Source organism: Saccopteryx bilineata, chromosome 4 (assembly GCF_036850765.1).
Source record: "Saccopteryx bilineata isolate mSacBil1 chromosome 4, mSacBil1_pri_phased_curated, whole genome shotgun sequence".
NCBI lineage: Eukaryota > Metazoa > Chordata > Mammalia > Chiroptera > Emballonuridae > Saccopteryx > Saccopteryx bilineata.
The window spans coordinates 294571552-294593941 of record NC_089493.1 but is presented as its reverse complement, the minus strand read 5'-3'; the positions used below and the strand labels follow the sequence as shown (position 1 = coordinate 294593941).

Sequence of the window (22390 nt, the reverse complement as noted above, 5' to 3'; positions counted from 1 at the left end):
GGAGCTTGGGTCCAGGCATCGGGCACTTCCGTCTCCTCCCAGCTCGGGCACAGGCAGCAAGGACACGCGCAGGGGGACGCTGGGGCACCGTGGGGTCTGGGGAGGGGTGACACCGGACTGCCGGGGGAAGAGGGCAGCTGCTGTGGGAGAGTCAAGTCACGGGACAGCCAGGGGTCCAGGGACTGGCGCGCAGGGGCTGCGAGGACGGGGGTGAGCGCCAGGCTGTCAGATGAGGGGCGAAGAACGCATAGCCCTGCCAGCGAGAAGAAACAAGTGCGATGACAGGAAAACCGGAACAAGGGAGAGCTGGCCACGCCACATGGACCGCCAGGACAGGGCAAGGACCAGGCCGCTGCTCCTCTGGGAACCCCAGTGTGGGTTTCTCTACGCAGCAGTGACTGCGAGCAGAAGCCGGTGTGCACGCGGGCGGGAAGCGGTGCAGGAGGCAGGTGGCACTGGGCCAAGAGCCCACCGGGAAAAGAAAGAGGACGAGGTATGTGGGACGCTGCGAACAAGTCTGCTAACCGTGAGCATGTGACGGGCGCGCAGGGGCGGGGGCGGGGGAGTCCAGTGGTTTCTGTCGTGAAGACACTGAGTCTTTCTGAAGACAGAGAAGAGAGGAAGAGGGAAACAGGACAACAGGACGAGAGGCAGAGGAGCGGCAGGCAGCCGGAGGGGCTGAGCTCGGGCAGGGTGCAGGCCCAGCCTCCAGCGGGCAGTTGGGGCGGGCTCCTCGGCCGCTGTCCCCAGTGCCAGCTCCCCTCCCTCCACGCACAGCCCTCCCTCCCTCCCTCCCTCCCTCCCTCTCTCCACCACTTTCTCACAGCCCTCCCCAGGGAAAACAGGCTTGGGAGAAAAACAACGCAAGTTCGAAAACAAAACAAAAGAACTGCTAAATAGGTCTTTTTTATACCTGTTAACAAACTCTTCCAAACCGGATTTTAAGCCATGCAAAGGCTAAAATGATGTTTACGACTTTGTCCTCTGCCAGGCCTGCACACAGTAGGTGTCCTGTGACTCTGAATGTGCCTCAGGTCTGCCTCCTGCGAGGCTGAGGGCTCACCCCAGCTTCTCTCCTTCGCACCCTGACGCGGCCGCTCCACCAGGGACTAGGAGCCCGGATGCTCAGATGGGCAGCGTGGCCCGTGCTGCAGGGACCGCCGGCGAGCGCCCCCTGCTGCCCTTGGACCTCTGACGCTCCGACTGTGCACTCGGGCAGGAGGCTCCCAGCGCCACAGTCTGAACCCTTCCAGCCGCAGAGCCACAGTCTGCTGGGACCTCCTCAGATTTAGCGGAGAAGGGGCACTCTCAGGAGTGCCGTCTGTGCACACTCACAGCTCACAGCCGTCTCCACACACCGCCCCTTTCCTTTCACAAGGACAGAAGCGGCCACATGCAGCAGCAGCTGGCTCCACCCTCCCTCAGCTCCACGCCACCAGCTCTGCGGGGAGAACCTAGGCCCCACGTCGGGTCCCGCCTCGAGCACACAGTGAAACAGGCCACAGAACAGCGACTTCTGCCTCAACGTGTTTACTGACTGGTCTCGCTGGTAATTACTGTGCGGGAAGGCAAGTCAGAGGACTAGAACCAAAAGCTTTAACGTTCCAGTGAAACTGTAAAACGCGACACCCGGGGAAGGTTCCGTCCACTCGTAACGGCGGGTAAGCCCTGCAACGCGCTCAAACAGGGTGGGAAGGACAGCCGGGCGGTGAGGACAAAAGCTGTGTCCAGACAAGGAGGGCTGAGCGCCGCGGCCACGCTCGTAGGAGGCGATCACCGATGACGTGCCCCATGGTGGAACACCAAGGACGGGCTTCCAAAATCCCTCTGCCAAGTCCGAAACACTTCCACTAGAAGGTGTGCTTACGGAGGCCCCGGACCAGAACCAAGCCCGCGGGACAAGTAATGGATTTGGGGAAAGATCGGTAGAGGCTAGAAGTTTTTAAGCCCCATTTAGAAGAGAAAAGCATACAGGAACTCCCCCAAAGGGTCCGGCTTCCTCTTCAAGCGAAGATTCCAGAAGAACGTGAAAGTCCCGTTAGTGTGTTAACCGGGCTTGGAAGAGATTAGAGAAGGCAGCAGGGAGATGAGTTATGCTGGGGTCGGGGCCGCCCGGGGCGGAGAGCGGAGAGCGGGAGCGAGGCATGCAGAGGGCCCGGGAGCAGAAGGCAGAGAGCAGCGGCGGTGGCGGAGGCGACAGCCAGCACGCGGTTACGTTACCTTGATGGGCTTGCATTTCGGGAAGGGCCTTTTCTAAGACTGCTAATGCTTTTCTATGGTAATCTGCTTGGGCTTCTAATAACTGAGAACAGACCCACATTCAAAAACAAAAGTCATGTTAGCATCGGATGGACACACACACAATGGCTGAGCAAAATTAAAAATAAAATCTTTTGCAAAAAAAAAAAAAAAAGCTAAAATGACTGAATTTTGACAATGCTCTACCATCCCCTCTGCTCTGTCGGGCCAAGCTCACCGTGACGAAGAACCTGCCGTACTCCCCTTCTCTGGCCATGAAGCTGTACATGTCTGCTGCAAGCTGGTCCTGGGGGAGCAAGAGGGAAGACACGTCACTGAGGAAACAGAACTGAGAGAAAACGGCAGCTAGATCCAACCTCTGGGAGCTCCGAGAGCAAAGCAGGACGGAAACAGCCTAGATGAATCACCCATCTGCCGACTGGTACCACCAGACGTGGGGAAAAATTAGGAAGCTTATCATGGGCAAACATGAGAAGCCCCCAAAGCATGTTGATAATGCACCATGTTAAGAAGTGAAGGATGTGGAGCCTCCGCCTCAGGTGCTAAAAATAGCACAGTTGTGAGCACTGGCCCAGGATGGAGGTTGCCAGGTGGATCCCAGTCAGGGTGCATGTGGGAGTCTGTCTCTCCGTCTTCCTTCCTCTCACTTTAAGAAAAAAAAGTGAAGTATAGAGCCTTATTTATGGTATGTTATTACTTACATAAGAAAAAGGGAGGAAAAATAACCTCACTGTACATTGTTTTATACTTCTGATATTTTTTAACTGATGTAAATGAATTACATGAAGACTCCCTTGTTTATTTTCAAAAATCTGAAAATGCAGTGAAGAATAATAGACATTCTTTTAGGACAACTGGGAAAGTAACAAAGTAAATTCATGAATCCCTATTCCCCCGCCAAAAAAAAAGCGAAAGAAGAAAAAGACAAAGCAAGAGAGTAAGGAAAGAGAGGGAGGGAGGGAGGGGGGGGGAGAGAGAGAGATAGAGAGAGAGAGAGAGAGGAGGAAGGTGAAGGGAGGACAGAAGGGAGGAGGAAAAAGCCCGACATGGACAGGAGCTGGGGATGAGCTGGTGTGAATCCGGCTGATTTTGGCAGTCAAGGTGTGAGCCCCGCAGTCAAGGGGTTCAGAGGATGAAACACAACACTTTGGGGAACTGCAATAAGACAGGTGCATGCACATCACCCAGAGATAAACTTTCCTAGAAACTATACCCTCAAGAAAGAGTGGACTGGAAAAACTTTGCTGAGCAAACAAAATGCTCGAGTATATCCGTCTTGAATTGGGCTCTGGGTCCAGGACAGTAAACATCTCCTGGGCTTTCATAAACACAGACCTGCTTTCACGAGAGTTGCACGCCTGAGTGTGACTACATGTGTGGTCAGGAATCTTCAAACTACGAAAGCAGAGTTAAAAAAGGCCCATACTGGTAACGAGCCCTCTGAGGGGACACTCACTCCCATACAGATAAAGCCCCTCCTCAAATGAGCTTACAACGCAAAACTGCAAAGCCCAAGGGGAGGGCCTGGCAGGAAGCAGGCTCCGAGCCTGCCAGAGGGCTTCGGAAGCAGAACTGCCACAGGCTGTCACAGCAAGCATCCCGAAAAGGACTGGAAACACGGAAAGTAAGTACTGAAGAAGAAGAGTGTGCTACCAGAAAGGGCCGCCTTGAAGAATCAGAACTCGAGAAATGAAACATACAGTCAATGAAATGTAAAACTCAATGTGAATTAGACAGACATAGAATACAGCAAAAGAATCAGTGGAACAGAAGTCAGATTCAAGGAAATGACCCAGAAGTTAGCATAGAGAGCTGCCACCGTGTGAAATGACAAACCCTGGCGTGCACGCTGAGAGGAGACAGCAGCTTGTGACATACCCGTTCAGACTGCCCGAGCCTCCAGCCACACTCGTGTTCAGTGAGCAGCCCTCAGCCGGGACCTGGGCGAGACCAGGTGCAGAGGCCGGTGGCCACACTGGCGAGGCTCAAGCCCTTCCGAACCAGCAGCAGCAGCTGGTGTGAGACTGTCTCCCTGGAAGCATGTATCTGAAGACTCTTTCTAAATGCTTGGCTACGGCGTGACTTTGGGAGTTTAGCTTTAATTTTTACTACCCATATTATTTTAATTAAACAAGTCATTTTACTGCAGTTAACTAATGAAGGTTTGCCACCTTAAGAACTGAATTATAACATGACCCGAATAAACTAAAATAACGGACCTAATGCTATCCATAAGCATCTTTTCTCATAGACACACAAAAGAATGAAATCACTTACCCATCTAATCTGGAATTTATGAGATATAAAATGCTATGTCTACCAAATTATAAAGCCATTCAATTGTCCACGCAACATTTTAAAAGTAGCCTTTCCCTTCCCTATGGACATACGATAACCCCTTTGCTATAGGTTCAGTACAATCCCTTTTGTCCTAGGAAATCTGACCTGTTTTGGTGCCTCGTGTGTGTTTTAATTGCTGTAGCTTTATGATGCGTTTGCTATGGCTTTTGCTACTTCTTTTTTTAACCTATTCTTTATTTTAAATAAGCTTAGACATTTCTGTAAAGTTTTTTAAAATATCCTACTTGATTTTTAAAAAATGTTTTATTCTGATTCCAAAGGAATGTAAGGTCTTAGAAAATAAATTTAAAAAATAAAACCACCTTTAATATCATTTAGAGTACTTCTTTTAAGTGAGATTTGGGAGACAGAAAAACAGACTCCTGCATGTGCCCCCAACGAGGATCCACCTGGTAAGCCCCTTATGGGCCATCTGGAGCTACTGCTCTGTTGCTTGGGCAACCCAGCTATTTTTAGGGCCCTGAGGCAGAGGTCAGGGAGCCATCCTCAGCACCAGGGGCCAACTTCCTCAAAACAATTGAGCCATGACTTTTGGAGGGAAAGAGAGAGACAGAGAAAGACTCAAGAGGGGCAGGGGTGAAGCAGAAGGGCACTTCTCCTGTGTGCCCTGACCGGGAACTGAACCCAGGACTTACACACATCAGGCCGATGTTCTACCACTGAGCCAACAGGCCAGGGCCCATTTAGAGCATTCTAATAGGAATTATGTTAAACATCCAATAATCTGCAACACTTGACCTCCATCCACCACTCGCGAACACCGCAGACTGATGCAAACTCCCTCCCACCTTGCACTGCTCCACTTTGTTCCCAGCTTCATCCATCTCTTCCTTCAGGGTGTCTATTTTTGACGGAAGCCCCTGAAAGTTGGTTCCTGAAGATTTGTGAGCCTGGTTCCACCTGTAAACACAGCGGTGGTCAGAATCTGAGAAGCAGCTGCACACACACAGCCTCAGGGACCTAAGGGAGACGGGCCCCACCCCCAAACCGACTGCGCCGGGGACAGGCACTAGCATGTGGGAAGCCAGTTCCTCCCAAGGTTATCCTCTAAGGGTGCAGCAGCAAGAAGAACCACTAGCGTCCCACCATGACAGGATCTTTCTTTTCAATTGATGATGATGGTGGTAGTTTTATTTTACTTTATTTTTTATTGATTTGTGAGAAAGAGATGAGAAGCATGAACTTGTTCGTAGCCGCTTCACTTTTAGTTGTTCAATGATTGCTTCTCATCTGTGCCTTGACTGAGGGGCTCCAGCCGAACCAGTGACCCCTTGCTCAAGCCAGCAACCTTGGGTTCAAGTCAGCGACCTCTGGGTTTTGAACCTGGGACCTCAGAGTTCTAGGTTGACACTCTATCCACTGCACCACCACCTGGTCAGGCCACAACAGGGTCTTGTAGTGCTGGGAGCAGACTGACCGCATCTTGCCTCACATTAACCCCGCTGCTGGACATGAGTCCGTGAAAACCCTTTCCCGTAGTGTGAAGTCCTGGATCCCTAGCTATAAAACATCCCCCTACTCTACCGCTTTGATCTGGAATGTTCCCTACACCACCGGGAGTCCGTTCCATTTCTTGATGACTCTTTCAACTACTATCCCGACCTGTGATTGCTTTCAGCAAGGAAAAGCCAGTGGCCGTCATGTTCCTAAAAATTGATAGCTACTAAGCACTTCCAGAATTAAAAACACTTGTAAGAATGAGTGTTCTAAAGACACTATCGACAGCAAACCTCAAATATAGTGGGGAGTAATTACGTCAGAAGAAACTCGTAAATGACAACTGGGTCAGCGTGTCTGCCACAACAGAACAACCCTGTCTACCCCACACGACTGCCATGGAGGCAGAGCTACTGGGCAGGTGCCAACAAAGCCCCGGTCTTGTAATCAGGTTTTGTAGGACGGCGGCGTGCGCATTCAGCCCCGGTTTTGTAATCAGGTTTTATAGGACGGCGGCGTGCGCATTCACGGACGGACTGCCCAGGCTGCCTTCCTGCTCTCACAGCAGTGGAGCGGCTGCAGTGGAGCGGCTGCAGCAGGAGGCACCTGGCTGCAAAGACAGAGACGTTTGCTACTGGTCCTTACAGAAGCTGTGAGCCCTCGCAGTGAAGGAGGAGGAAGACCTGGCAGTGTGCTGCCTCCCTCTGCCCACCCGACTGCCGGGCCCGGAGGAGCCCGTGTGCGTGACTGACACAGACATGCTCGAGGACGGAGGTGAGGCCGTGGCCCGGCAGCCCAGGGTCACAGGTCAGCAGAGGGTCACAGAGCGAGTGCCCAGGGCTGCCCGTTAAGTCGTTTTACACGAGCACCTCCTTGCTGAGCACAGGGCCTGGTGGTGAAGGTCAGCATACCGCACAGGGGCTCGGACCTGGCGGGGCCCTCAGGGGCTGAGGTCACAGATGTCACGATCCTCCCAGGCTGCTCTGCCACCGTCCCCTCCCGCACGTACTCAGGGTTCCTAACCCTGTCCTGTCCCTTCTCTGCTGGCTCACTGGGGTCGGGATGCTCTCAGCCCCCCCCCCCCCCCCCCCCGCCTTGCTTGGGAGGGTGGGCCTCCAGGCAGGTGTCAACAGGTCAGGCAGGCGAGCCTGTGATGGCGTCCCGGTGTCCACAAAGTGGTCTTTCCCTCACCGCGTTGGGGACGGGCACGGTGGCTGTGGAGGTGACAGGACGCCACATCCCCGGTTCCTCCTCCAGCTTCCCTTACCTGGCTCTGACCGAGTCCCAGTCCAGCACCAGCTTGGCGAGCTGTTTCCTCTGCTTCTGGATGTTGGGAATCTCCACCTAGAGGGACAACCGCACGCCAGCTGGGTGAGCTCGGGGTTCTGGCTTCACGTTTCAAAGTGCAGTGTTTATTTACAAATTTCTCTTAGGCAAAGGGTCATAAACTGTCCATTCACTCCCTGTACTTCCAGAGAGAAGCGTGTGTCAAAGCCACCGACTACTGCTGAAGCCTCAGACACGAGCGCCCACCTCCGCTATGCCGCACAGGGGGTCCACGATCTCCTTCTCCACGAACACCTCGTGCTGCGAGAGCTCCAGGGCCAGCTGGTTCTCGGCGTCCCCGCAGGTCTCCAGCATCCTCCTGTAGAAACAGGCCCACAGCCGACACACTCGTGAGGGCAGGCAGCTGGACACCAGGTGGGCCAGCGCTGCCCCGGGAGAACGAGAACACACACACGCAGCTGCACGGACACGGTCATCTGGCCACGTCCTCACCCCACAGGCCCACCCGGCTCTCCCTGACACGGCCTCTCACCCCAGGACAGTGGGCGCGCGCGCACGCACGCACGCACACAGACACCCTGCCATGTCCCTGACCCATGCCCGGCTCTCCCTGACAGAACCCTCTCACCCCAGGACAGTGGGCACGCACGCACGCACGCACGCACACAGACACCCTGCCATGTCCCTGACCCATGCCCGGCTCTCCCTGACGCAGCCCTCTCACCCCAGGAGAGTGGGCACACGCGCACGCACACACATACACACACAGACACCCTGCCATGTCCCTGACCCATGCCCGGCTCTCCCTGACGTGGCCCTCTCACCCCAGGAGAGTGGGTGCACACACACACACGCACGCACACACACACACAGACACCCTCCCATGTCCCTGACCCATGCCCGGCTCTCCTGGACGTGGCCCTCTCACCCCAGCAGACAGTCCTCGAGCTGCGCGGCCGCCTCCTGCATGTTCTGAGCGAAGGCTGTCAGCGGAAGCTTTTTCTGGAGGGCAGAAGACAGTTTTCATCAGCACTGACAGCCCTGCTCAGTGACCTGCTTCCGATGATCACTCACTGACTCCTCCTCCAAGCAGCCTGTCTGGGTGCTGGCTCTGGTCTCAGGGGTACAGGCCATGTGACAGAAGCCCTGTACCAGCTTCCTCGCACCTGGAGCACAGGATGGAACCGTGCAGGTGGCCAGGGCCGCTGTGAACCTACATGGGCATTCAACGTCAAGTGCGTAGCACATGTTAGGGACAGTCAACGTTAGCTGCTGTGATGTTGTTGTTACTGTTATTAATTAACCACGTGTGCACTCTGTCCCAGGCACTACAGACACAAGACACAGTTGCTCTGCTTCTGAAACAGATAAATGCAGGAAGCTGTGCTCAATTCCAAAACCTTTTGCTAGAACATGCATTTTTTTTTTTTTGACAGAGACAAAGAGAGAATCAGAGGGAAGGACAGAGGGACAGACAGACAGGGAGAGAGACGAGAAGCATCAATTCCTCATTGCGGCTCCTTAGTCGTTCATTGATTGCTTTCTCTTATGTGCCTTGACTGTGGGCCTTCAGCAGACTGAGTGACCCCTTGCTCAAGCCAGCAACCTTGGGCTTCAAGCCAGTGACTTTTGGGCTCAAGCCTGAGAGCATGAGTCCATGTCTTTGATCCCATGCCCAAGCCAGCGACCCCGTGCTCAAGCCGGCAATCACGTGTTCAAACTGGTGAGCCTGTGGTCAAGCTAGCAACCTTGGGGATTTGAACCTGAGTCCTCCACGTCCCAGTCCGATGCTCTATCCACTGCGCCACCACCTGATCAGGCCAGAATATGCATTCTTAAACAGGCTGTTCATCTGGCTGTAATCATAAAGATGTAGCCTAAGGTACTTACCTATCGCGGCCCAGCCAAACAGCCAGAGAAACGTGTCTCAGCTTCCTAAGCATAAAGGCACCTCTTCTCCTACCACAGGTTTGTTTCTCAGCTGGAAACGGCCAGGAGGATCACTTGACTAATGTTCTAACTGTACTGTCAGGAACTTGATGGCTGGGGTGAGAGGGTGTGGCCTGGCCCCAGGGAGGGATGGGGGAGCCAGACCCAGGGCTGGGGGTGAGAGGGTGTGGCCTGGCCCCAGGGAGGGATGGGGGAGCAGACCCAGAGGCTGGGGGTGAGAGGGTGTGGCCTGGCCCCAGGGAGGGATGGGGGAGCAGGCCCAGAGGCTGGGGTGAGAGGGTGTGGCCTGGCTCCAGGGAGGGATGGGGGAGCAGGCCCAGGGCTGGGGGTGAGAGGGTGTGGCCTGGCCCCAGGGAGGGATGGGGGAGCAGGCCCAGAGGCTGGGGTGAGAGGGTGTGGCCTGGCTCCAGGGAGGGATGGGGGAGCAGACCCAGGGCTGGGGGTGAGAGGGTGTGGCCTGGCCCCAGGGAGGGATGGGGGAGCAGACCCAGAGGCTGGGGGTGAGAGGGTGTGGCCTGGCCCCAGGGAGGGATGGGGGAGCAGACCCAGGGCTGGGGTGAGAGGGTGTGGCCTGGCTCCAGGGAGGGATGGGGGAACAGACCCAGGGCTGGGGGTGAGAGGGTGTGGCCTGGCCCCAGGGAGGGATGGGGGAGCAGACCCAGAGGCTGGGGGTGAGAGGGTGTGGCCTGGCCCCAGGGAGGGATGGGGGAGCAGGCCCAGAGGCTGGGGTGAGAGGGTGTGGCCTGGCTCCAGGGAGGGATGGGGGAGCAGGCCCAGAGGCTGGGGTGAGAGGGTGTGGCCTGGCTCCAGGGAGGGATGGGGGAGCCAGACCCAGAGGCTGGGGTGAGAGAGTGTGGCCTGACCCCAGGGAGGGATGGGGGAGCAGACCCAGAGGCTGGCGGCCTGCACCCCGTCTCCGTCCTCCTGCCAGAGGCCGGCGGCCACTTCAGAACAGGGGAAACGAGGGAGGGAAAGGGGCACGTGGGCTGGTTACAGCACCAGGATCTGCTGACAGAAAGTGCCTTCAGTGTGGCAGTGCCCGTGGAATCTGCCTCCCCATTAGAGAGGGCACTCACGTCGGACACAGGGTCTACCTCACGGCGGCTCTGTGCCCTGACCTCGGGCCTGTCACCGTCCTTTCTGCTTTCACGGGGCTAACTGGACACTCACCCTGCACCTGCCTGAACTGCAGAGCGGCCCTGGGAGGCTGCACAAGGGGTGCTGGTGGTGCCGGGGCAGGGAGCGGGGCGCCGGGAAGACCGGCGGGAGAGCGCGCACACGCTCTGCAGTGCGCTCTGGATTCTAACCGTGTACACGTGCAGCCTGTTCAAACAGTACGCTGCAGTTTGGAATACACCAGTTGTTTTTACGTAACAGGCTGCACCTGCCCCATTCCCAGCGGCCGCGCTCCCAGGCTGGGAAGACCTGAGGAGACGGGCAGTGGCTCTGACCCTACCGAGGGTCACTCACAGGCTGCTCACGCGGCCCTCTGAAGGCATGGGAGGCAGGGTAAACGTGACACGCAGAGAAGCACGCTTGGTGCGGCTCCGGAGCTCTGTGGCCATGGGGCAAAGCCCAGAAAAGGGAGTCTATTTTGAGGAGTACCATCCAGCTCCCAGCTGTGAACAGCCTGGGGTCTCTGTGCCCTGACCCCAAGGCCCACAACAACCCTGCTTCCTAATGTCCATGACTAAGGACACTCCGCTGATGGGACACTGAGCTCCTGAATGAAGACGAGCCCACCAACCTCGAGCCCCTCGCGAAGGCTGAGGACCCAAGGCCCAGGCCGCGGGCCATCCCAGGGCGTCACCGAGAGGAGAGCTCGGAAGGCGTGACTCACAGAATGCACGCCCACTGCACAGAGAGCGACTCCAGCTCCCGTGACGCCCAGCATGAGCTCCACCTGCCCTGTCTCCCTCCTCAGCCCCGGCCTCCGCACATGTGCGCGAGTTTCTGGTGGGGCTTTTGGGGGCTCCCCCTACATTTCCTAGAAACCCAGCGAGTGCTGGATTTTCTCCACGTTATATGACCTCTCTGGTCACCAATCCCCTGTCATTTCCATGGGGACACCTCTTCCCACACGCAGAGTGCAGGCTTCCTCAGAGCCCCGTCTGGGGCACTTCTGCTTGAGGCAGGAGAAGGAAGGCTGAGGCACAGGTTAGCAGTGAGGGCCCAGAACCCTGCCCCTGCTCCTGCTCCCGGCATATGCCCATCGCCTGCTACTCACTTCCCTCCTTCATGGCTAGGCTGCCACCTCCTCCAGGCAGCCGCACCTTAGTCCCCCTCTCTTCCTTTGGTGCCCATTCTTGGTCCCCCCACAGTGCCCTGTGATATTGTTTGGCAAGCTGTTTTACAACTACCCACTGGGGCGCATCGCCCCCCCAGGCAGTGGGTGAGACAACCTGTTACTTGTCTTCACCTCCAGCAACTGAACACAGCATGTCTTGTTCCTTCTGCGTCTCCTCTAAGACACAGCCCCACGGTCACGAACATTCGTTAGACGCAAACAAACAAGTATGTAGCCAAGTCCCGTGTGAAGGACGTGGCATGTAGCATGAGCGACAGGAAGTGAAGACCATGGGACTGTGGCTGCCCCCTTGTGTAACCTGTCCCTGCAGACACTGTGGACGGGCTGCGTGGTCTCCCACCCCTCAAATGCCGGCAGGGCACTCCAGTCCTCATGGCAACCGAACATGTTTCCAAATACCCCAGGAGTGTCTGTGACCTTGAGAGCTACTGAGAAGGCTAAACTGAGGTTTCGTTCCGTTCCGTTTAGGCAGGAGGGTGAAGGGTCAGACACCGGCTCAGGTGACCAGCGGGGACGGTCTGGAGAAGGCCGCGGAGGCGCCCGCGGCAGTCCGGGTGAGAGGTGGTTGGGTCTAGCAGGAGCCCAGGTGAGGAGGGCAGCGTGCTCCCAGAGTCGGGGGACCCAGCCAGCGCTACAGGAGTGAGGATGAGACGAGGGACCCAGACACCCTGCAGTCTCTAGCTTGCTCAACAGGACGTATGGCACTCAGGTGACAGAGCAAGAACTGGCTGTGCACACTGACAGACAGGGGAGGGGCTCCCTGGCTCGGCTGGAAATGGCTCAGAAATCTCTGCATAAAGACAGCAGTGAGAAGCCGGGAGACCAGAGGAAGCAGCCGAGGCCACGGCTGTGAGACTGAAGAGGAGGACGCACTGAGGAAGCAGAAGAGGGAGGGGGGGCAGAAGCAGCGCACAGGCTGACTCTGAAGGACGCTCCTGGGGGCGCAGGAGTGCAAACCCCGCCCCTCTGACGAGCACACTGCAGACTGCTCGGTGCTGTGCAGAAGAGCAATGGCCCGGTTGTCAGGAACCCACAGTCGCCTTAGGAAGCGCACAGGGAGGGCGACGCAGGTCATCCGCACACCAGCTCTCCCTATGAGACGCCTGGTGGTGAGCAGAACCGCACAGAGAAAGGACACGCTCGATCCATCGGGACGACCCCTGAGGGGACGTGCTCGACGCCTGCAGGACACACAGGGATGTTGGCAGCCAGCCTGCGACTAGGAGGACCGCCCACTCAGGGGCAGCAGACTCTGAAGACGGGGGAGGGGAGGGAAGCAAAGCCACTGGCTTCCGGCGACATCACGGACACGCCAGGCCAAGGCTCACCTTAAGTCGTCCTAACACCTGGATTTCTCGCCGATAAATTCTATGTTCTAAGTCAATTTCAGACAAGGCTCAGCGCTCTGCCATCCGAGGATTCCTAACTGACATGTCCGTGCCCTGATCAGGGACAAGCGGCTCTCGTCAGGAGCACCGGGGTGAGCTGGGCTTCCAGCTCAGCGATGTCCTCGGCACGGAAGAACGCCCTGGGTGGCAGGCGTTGTGAGCGCGAATGTGGCGCAGGGAACAAGTCTGCTGGTGCCCCTGCCGGTGCTGCCGGGAAACCCACCAGTCAAGGCGAGAGCCCCTCAGAGACCAGAGGCCTCGCGCGGCAGCGGTACTCACGTGTCTCCGCTCGGCGTCTGTGCCGTGCTGGCCCTGGAAGCACGCCGTCAGGCGCTTGTGGGAGTGGTGGCACATCGACCGCACCGCGTCCAGGCGCCGCTCAATCTGACAGAACAGAGAAGGGACTATTTGCAGGGCTGAGGACAGACCCGGCCTCCCGCGATGCTGTGTCTGCGCCAGGCGGGGAAAGAGACCTGCAGTCAGATTCGTCGGCTCTTCAGTGTAAATGCAAATGGCTCCTGTCCCGACACCAGGGCTCCTCACTACTGACACAGGGGCGGTGACCGTGGGCAAGCGTCCTGTGCAGCACAGCACACAGTGTGTCTGGCGTCCTGCATGGCCTCTACGCACTGGGTGCCGGGAGCACCCCGTGCCACCAGCTGTGACAAGGCACACCACCCGCACACAGTGTCCAATAACCCCTTGGGTTGAGGGCCACTGACTTCCCTTCCTCTGGGGTTCTGGGTCCCTGGGAGACTACATCTAACTTGCTATGAAGAGATCAGTGGCATGAAGCCACATCCCACGGCACTGGGGACGTGCCCGGTCCGACGCGCAAAAGTGCGCGTGAGCATCCTGGGCCCAGCCCCAGGCCCAGGGCAGAGAGGGGACCCTCCGGGCGGTCAGCGCTGCCCGCACAGAGCCACGCAGCCCCCGCACGCAGCCCATCAGGCAGGAGAAACGCAGCCCAGGCTGCGCTCCCGAGACGCAGGATCAGTGTTCTCAGGTGCTCCTTACTGAGCTCAGAGGAGCCTGTGTTCCTGTTTCTTCGACAACCTCTAACGCAGAAGGGCAGCAGCAGTAAGAAGCACTGACTGAGGGGACCCCCCCATCATAACTCGCTTCCTAAAACATCATTGCTGGGAGAAGGCTGTTTATGGCAAAGGGAGCTGCTTTTTACTGGAAGGAATGCCAAAAATGTGTATTCTGATGACTCAGTAAGAATGAGAGCAGGCCCTTAGGGATGCTTTCTATTTTAAAGCAAAATCAACAAATTCAGAGCAGAAAACATTCTTACCCCAAACATTCTGCCCAATGGGCTGGCTCTGCGCCCTCTCCCAGCTGCCCCCAGAGGGGGGCCCGGCGGACCCCAGGCCCGGCCTGGCAGATGCCCGTCTACATGTGAGCAGATGCCGCATCAGCTTCCCCCAACGTACAGTGCCCAGATTCTACAGCAGCAGAAAACTAATACACATTCTTCCTCTGCCGTAAAAGCACGGGGAAGAAAACCCCAAACTCCCTTTCATTCTGGCTCCAGTTTCCACTAGAGCGCAGCGCCCGCAGGGCCAGGGGCCTGGCCTGTCCTCTTCAGGGACTTAGCCCTGGTGCCTGAATGCAGGCACACGATGAGGCAGTGCCCTCAGCATCTGCTGACAGGACACACCTCTACCAAGTCCCTGTAAACAAACGGTCCGGCTCTCCTGGGAATCGCCGTTGTCCTGGGAAACAACATACCAGCTAGACAAACAGCCGTTCAGACGGCTCTCATGAAGATACGAGCAAGGACGCAGGACAGCGATTTCCAACCGCTGTGACCAAAGAACTCGTAAAGCACGCGACACCTGGCTGCTCAGTCAGGGCACTGACCTCTCCCTTAGACTGCCAAATTTAAAAATTGACAACAGCCAACACAACCCTAGTTGTCCAGTGGGAATGAATAAAGATTATCCTCTTTTGTTGTCAAATCAATAAATAGTATCTTTTATGGCATGCTGCAGAATTTCAGTACTTAGCTGACATGAGCTGTGAGATGAGAAAGGCTGAAAGTCGCAGATACAGCGGAACACGGACCCACGTGAGGGAAGGCTCGCACCAGAAACACATCCCCCTGGCTTGCAGCAGTGGGACTCAGCCAGCCAGTGGCCAGGCAGCACTCGGGGCGGCCGGCTGCACACGGGGCCTTCCCACCTTTAACTCACTAACCCCTGTCTACCCGCCTTTAACTCACTAACCCCTGACTACCCGCCTTTAACTCACTAACCCGACTACCCATCTTTACCTCACTAACCCCTGACTACCCGTCTTTACCTCACTAACCCCTGACTACCCATCTTTACCTCACTAACCCCTGACTACCCGCCTTTAACTCACTAACCTGACTACCTGTCTTTAACTCACTAACCCCTGACTACCCGCCTTTAACTCACCCCTGACTACCCGCCTTTACCTCACTGACCCCTGACTACCCGCCTTTACCTCACTAACCCCTGACTACCCGCCTTTACCTCACTAACCCCTGACTACCTGTCTTTAACTCACTGACCCCTGACTACCCGTCTTTACCTCACTGACCCCTGACTACCTGTCTTTAACTCACTGACCCCTGACTACCCGCCTTTACCTCACTGACCCCTGACTACCCGCCTTTACCTCACTGACCCCTGACTACCTGTCTTTAACTCACTGACCCCTGACTACCCGCCTTTACCTCACTGACCCCTGACTACCCGCCTTTAACTCACTGACCCCTGACTACCCGCCTTTACCTCACTGACCCCTGACTACCCGCCTTTACCTCACTGACCCCTGACTACCTGTCTTTAACTCACTGACCCCTGACTACCCGCCTTTACCTCACTGACCCCTGACTACCTGTCTTTAACTCACTGACCCCTGACTACCCGCCTTTAACTCACTGACCCCTGACTACCCGCCTTTACCTCACTGACCCCTGACTACTCGCCTTTACCTCACTGACCCCTGACTACCCGCCTTTACCTCACTGACCCCTGACTACTCGCCTTTACCTCACTGACCCCTGACTACCTGTCTTTAACTCACTGACCCCTGACTACCCGCCTTTAACTCACTGACCCCTGACTACCCGCCTTTAACTCACTGACCCCTGACTACCCGCCTTTACCTCACTGACCCCTGACTACCCGCCTTTAACTCACTGACCCCTGACTACCCGCCTTTAACTCACTGACCCCTGACTACCCGCCTTTAACTCACTGACCCCTGACTACCCGCCTTTACCTCACTGACCCCTGACTACCCGCCTTTAACTCACTAACCCCTGACTACCCGCCTTTACCTCACTAACCCCTGACTACCCGTCTTTAACTCACTAACCCCTGACTACCCGCCTTTAACTCACTGACCCCTGACTACCCGCCTTTAACTCACCCCTGACTACCCGCCTTTAACTCACTGACCCCTGACTACCCGCTGCGGCTGTTCCCTGGGGCTACTGCCCGCCTTTCAGGAAACCGGAAACTGAGGCACAGGGAGAGAAAGCAGATCCCTGAGGCCACAGGGCGAGGCAGGGGCAAAGCTGGACAGAGATTCAGGGCGCTGGGCACCAGACTCACCCTTTTAGCTGCCACTCTCTTCTCTATACTAAAACAGTAAGAATCAGGGGAACACCTGCAGCAGTTATGGCAGACAGGGAATAAGTATTTTTGTCACAAAATAAGGAGTCTCCACAAATTGGCAAACTCTACAGGTACTTGGGCACAGGAACAAGAAGAGGTGGCTGCCACCGACTCTTCACAAGAAGCCAGCACTCTGGCTGCCTAGCGGGGGCTCCCGGGCCTGAGGGAGGACATGTGTGTCACTGACAGGGATGGGAGAGCACCAATATGAAAACTGAGAGTGGTGAAAGCTAAACCGGGCCCTGGCCAGCTGGCTCAGCGGTAGAGCGTCGGCCCGGCATGTGGAAGCCCCGGGTTCAATCCCCGGTCAGGGCACACAGGAGAAACAACCATCTGCTTCTCCACTCCTCCCCCTTTCCTTCCTCTCTGTCTCTCTCTTTCCCTCCCACAGCCAGTGGCTCGATTGGTTTGAGTGTTCGCCCTGGGTGCTGAGGATGGCTCGGTTGGTCTGAGCGTGTCAGCCTCAGGCACTGAGGATAGCTCGGTTGATTGAAACATCAGCCCCATATGGGGGGTGCTGGGTGGATCCTCATTGGGGCGCATACAGGAGTCTGCCTATCTCTCCTTCTCACTTAAAAAAAAAACTTAACTGGTCCAAACAGTATTTCTAATGTCTGAAAATGAGTTTGAAATACATGACAGGCCTGGCCCTGGGGCTCACCGAGGCAGATCTGCTGCGGGTCGCGGAACCAGAGACGAGACAAGTGAGGAGGCACAACTGGACCCTCCGTTCTGAAGGGTCCGTCTTTCCCAGGGTGTGGGTTGTGGGGTGTGGGTGGGGACGGCGTGTGGGAGGGTGAAGTGATGTGTCCCAGGGCCCAGGGCCTGCTGGGAGAAACCCCGGCCCCAAAGGCAGGGAAGCCTGGTGAGAGATGGAGCGGAGTGGCCCCTGGCTCAGGTCCGGGGCAGGAAACGTCTCTCCGTACAAAGAGGAAAGCAAGTTTGAGCTGATGGTGATTCCGACACATCCCGTCACTGTCGCTGAGACCCTACGTCCTGAGGACCTCGCTCAGCCAGAGTCAGGAACAAGGCTGTGGGGGGAACAAGAGGCAGGACCTCTGGGCTGAGCCAGTGGAGCCCCGGCTGCCCGTGACAGGGCCCATCCGTCAGGGGCACCCTCACAGTGGCAAGCCAGCGTCCCCCAGCTGCCCAGGACCCGTGGCCGGCCACAGTGCCAGTGTCTGGACGGCCGACCAGCCTCTGCCCTGCCCCAGTCCGACAGCTGGCTCTGGAGAGCGGAAGCAGACCCCTTGAACTTCCTAACTGGAGAGCGGAAGCAGACCCCTTGAACTTCCTAACACGACCCTGACGCTCCAGACCCCTCCTGTCACCACCGCCTCAGGGGCTGCCCTCGCCTGCTCACACGCGCTCATCAGTTTTACTCTGTTTCAAGTAAAAAACAGCAACAAAACCCCGAAGCTTCATTTTTCACCTATGGATTTTTAAAAACAGATCTTTTTAAAAAGATTTAAATTTTGTTACCTGTAACAGATCTTCACTGAGGACTTCTGTTTTCTCAGCTCTGCAGGAAAAATTGAAAGGTCAGAGTTAGAGATCCAGAAATGAAAAGCAACTCAGCACCATTAATCATTATTATCCTGGAATTTAAAACAAAGCAGGCAGAAATGAATGTAACAAGGGGAGAAATTCTACCAATCTTTACCAAAGAAAAACAAACAAAAGTTGACAGAGAACAGCAATCCGAAACTGACTGGAGCCTGAGTCAGTGAATCTCCCATGGCAACCCCACCACCAACAGACTGCTGGAGAGAAGCTTCACCTTCAATTCTAAAAAGTATCAAGTTTCACAGCCTTATTGATACTTGTCACAAATCCAGAAGCATACCCAATGATACACAATAGTAACAATTAATGCTCCCTCTTTCAGATTTCTCCTGATCTTTACCTTAGAAAGTTATTTTCAGGGCTTTCCCTCGGCTACGCTTTAGAACCACTGTCCGCGCCGCTGACCTTCCAGAAGACCAATGTGGCGGCCAGCGGCCAACGGCCAGCAGAGGTGCTGCTGGCGTCCCAGCTGCCAGACCACAGAAACTGTCACTTTCTCTGCAGCCCGGCAGGGCAGCATGCTATATATAATGCCCAGAATTACAACAGGCTAAGTGCCATTGGGACTTTTGATCAAATAATAGGTCATTTACCAACACTACCAAATTCTCATGGAAATAAACAAGGACATTTCTAAGAGAAAAGAAAAAGTGTGTGTAGCCCTCGGCATTGGGAGGTGGGAGGGAGAAGTCATCAATGAAACCAGGAGTTCTGAAGCCCTTTTATAAGATATGTTGCAGAATGGAGCGCTACATATCTTGCCCATGAACTAATAATACAAGACAAGGAAATGCTATCTGGCCAGAAAGTAAATGAAACCCCCTAAAGTGACCTCAAAACACTGCTAAACCCAGAAGAGCAGCGGCTGCCAGCTGTAGGGCGGGCAGGCCTCCAGCCTGCGCTCGGGTGACGGCGTGTAACGAAGAAGGCAGGCACTGCACAGGGGACTCAGCACCAGCTGTCACAGCAGTGCCCCGGTTAACCTGGCTGCCCACACTAGAGGTTTACTCGGAGTTTGTGCAGGAAAGCCGACCTCAAATACTTCCGAGGCCCAGAGCAGAGCCTGCAGGCAGGCCAGCCAGGGCTCCAGCCCCCAGGAGGGCCAGCTCCCAGCTCTCTGAACAGGTCCTGTAAGCAGCAGGCCAATGGATGCCAGCCCAGCCCTTGCTTGGCATGCAGGAGGCCAGGCACTGCGTGAGAGCAAACATAGGCAGGTAGCCCCAGCAGTTAGGGAAGTGGGACAAGGACCCAGCTGACTGAGCTGGAGCAGCCGGCCGTAGAATGCGCCCCCAAAGTCGACCCGACAAGGACGGACCTGGCCTGAGACCTCCCGAGCTTCCCACACACGCCTGTTCCCCGGTCACCTTGTCCTCTCCGGAAACCACCACCACAGACTGGGGAGCGGGCACCTGGTCCTCTCTGACAAACCACCACCACAGACTGGGGAGCGGGCACCTGGTCCTCTCTGACAAACCACCACCACAGACTGGGGAGCGGGCACCTGGTCCTCTCTGACAAACCACCACCACAGACTGGGGAGCGGGCACCTGGTCCTCTCTGACAAACCACCTCCACAGACTGGGGAGCGGGCACCTGGTCCTCTCTGACAAACCACCCCCACAGACTGGGGAGCGGGCACCTGGTCCTCTCTGACAAACCACCACCACAGACTGGGGAGCGGGCACCTTGTCCTCCCCGGCCACGGCCCAGAGACCCAGGCAAGGCCCTGCACACCCTGAGGGGAGTCCACAACCTCTTCCTTCTGTGGGTATGCGCGTACCAAGGGAAGCCCCACCTGCTAGTCATACAGGGTGGGCCCTCGACAAGGCAGGGGCTAGGAGCACCAAGTCCCGTGCAGTCAGTCACAAACCCACACAGAACTCTTCCCAATCCCAGGACTTAGCTACCAACAGCCTACTGGTGACCTGAAGCCTTACCAATAACAAGTCCATTAACACATGATGTGTGTGTAATATGTATTATATAGTATATTCTTACAACATAAAGAAAAAAATGTTCCTAAGAAAGTCATAAAAAATGCAGTTTAGAGTATTTACTGAAAAAAAAAATCCTCACATGGAAATGCAGACTGGTGCAGCTGCTGTGGAAAACAGTATAGAGATTCCTCAAAAAACTAAAAATGGAACTGCCTTTTGACCCAGCTATCCCACTTTTAGGAATATATCCCAAGAACACCATAGCACTGTTTCAACAGGACAAATGCACCCCATGTTTATGACAGTATTGTTCACAATAGCCAAGAAGTGGAAACAGCCCAAGTGTCCGTCAGTGGACGAGTGAATTAAAAAGCTGTGGTACATACATATACACAATGGAATACTATGGGGCCATGAAAAAGAAAGAAATATTACCTTTTGCAACAACATGGATGGACCTGGAAACTATTATGTTGAGTGAAATAAGCCAGGCAGAGAAAGAAAAATATCATATGACCTCACTCATTTGAGGAATCCAAGGAACAATGTGAACTGAGGAACGGAATTAAACCTGAAGGGAAGGGGGGAAGGTGCTGTTGGGAGGGGGCCAGGGAGATGTTGAGGGGAATACGGGGGAGGGGGGATGCATTCAGGGCGACACTAGAATCTATGTGAGCACAATAAATTAAAAAAATCAAGTATATTAAATTTATAACTGTAGTCTGAAAGAAAAAAATCCTCATGTAAGTGTCCACAAACCCATGCCATTCCAGGGTCAGCTGTATTCATAAGTTGAAAAGAAGAGATTCTCATCAAATATGTCCTCTTATGAAATAAAATTATTTAAAAACTGTAACAGAACAAGAAGGGAAGCCTGTGTGGAAGCCCAGTGTGGGCACCAGCAGCTGCTCAGGGGTCCCGGGGGCTGGCGCAGGACCGCCCGCCTGGGTGCATCTGCTCCTGGCTCCACTGCAGCACCCACACTGGTGTTAGAAATAAACTGTAACAGAACAAGAAGGGAAGCCTGTGTGGAGACCCAGTGTGGGCACCAGCAGCTGCTCAGGGGTCCGCGGGGGGCTGGCGCAGGACCGCCCGCCTGGGTGCATCTGCTCCTGGCTCCACTGCAGCACCCACACTGGCATTAGAAATAAAAAGTAAAATGCAGGACCAGCAAGTGCAAACAATACAAATCAATCAGGACTTCGGGGGTACACAAGGGAATTCAGAGTTAAATCATTTACGAGCAAAACACTGTAGGGGCCACAGACAAAAGCAAATGTAAATACAAAGCAAATACTAACTTCAGGAAAAAAAACAAAAAGCTCATCAGAAAGACGATCGTAGTACACTACTGGGCTCACCTTCAAATAACTGAGCGGATAGGAAAATACAATGCACATATTAGTCATACTCCAAACACTGTACTAGAACTGTGTTGGCAGGATAAGAAAGCAGAAAGAAGGGAAGGTTACACAAGAGCCCGCGGTCCCCGTTTATCATGATAAGAGGTCAATACATGACACCTGAACTTGATAACTCAAAGGGCAGAAGTAGACATACATTTGTAAGTACAGATCTGAATCAACGCCAGAATAAACAGCGACAATTTGAAAGGTGTGGCCTCTCTGGCTGGAGGGTCTCAACTGGGAGATGTGTGTCTGTGTGTGTGCGAAAAGAGCCCAACTGGGGGATGTGTGTGTGTGTGTGTGTGTGTGTGAGAGAGAGAGAGAGAGAGAGAGAGAGAGAGAGAGAGAAGAGAGCCCACTCCACTCTGATGAGCCTTTTATGATTCTTTGACTTTTTAAACCATATGGATAGTTTCAATTTTTTTAAAGCATTATGTTAGTTACAATTTCAAGTCACGTGCTTGATACAATCTTAAGTGATGGTTAACTTCAAGTGAAGCGTGACCCTGACTTTAAAGCCCTGTTCCAACTGTCAACTACACAGAACTCACATCTCAGGGGACCCAAATACAAGGCACATCAGTACATCTATTTTCCTGTTTACCAATTAACAACTGGACCCTCTGCTTTAAGTGCAGAGGCCTTGTACCTGAGAAGGTATCTGGAGGATGAAAACCAAACGGAGCACGTATGAAAATGTGAACACACGTTCAGAGATAGGTTGATGCTGTTTCCTGCCTCTGTGGACACTTTGTATATTACACTGAGAAAATTAACTTTAGAAAGGGCTCCTATGCATCTTAACCAGATTTTAGGGTTTACTGAAATTATTTAA

At 54.9% G+C, this 22390-nt stretch overlaps 1 protein-coding gene across 4 annotated transcripts in view; it reads right to left on the bottom strand.

Annotated features, from left to right (window-relative positions):
- Positions 1-22390, bottom strand: part of ARHGAP17 (Rho GTPase activating protein 17) — a 95804-nt gene that overhangs the window by 39107 nt on the left and 34307 nt on the right. For all 4 annotated transcript variants that reach the window (XR_010731234.1, XR_010731235.1, XM_066275812.1 and 1 more), the window contains exons 2-9: positions 18129-18168; positions 13270-13374; positions 8273-8346; positions 7591-7702; positions 7325-7401; positions 5409-5520; positions 2477-2545; positions 2221-2302 (exon numbers count right to left, since the gene is read on the bottom strand). Coding sequence is in view for 2 of the 4 variants with exons in the window: in XM_066275812.1 (XP_066131909.1) it covers positions 2221-2302; positions 2477-2545; positions 5409-5520; positions 7325-7401; positions 7591-7702; positions 8273-8346; positions 13270-13374; positions 18129-18168 (671 nt within the window). In the remaining 2 variants the exon portion in view is untranslated. The remainder of the gene's footprint in view (positions 1-2220; positions 2303-2476; positions 2546-5408; positions 5521-7324; positions 7402-7590; positions 7703-8272; positions 8347-13269; positions 13375-18128; positions 18169-22390) is intronic.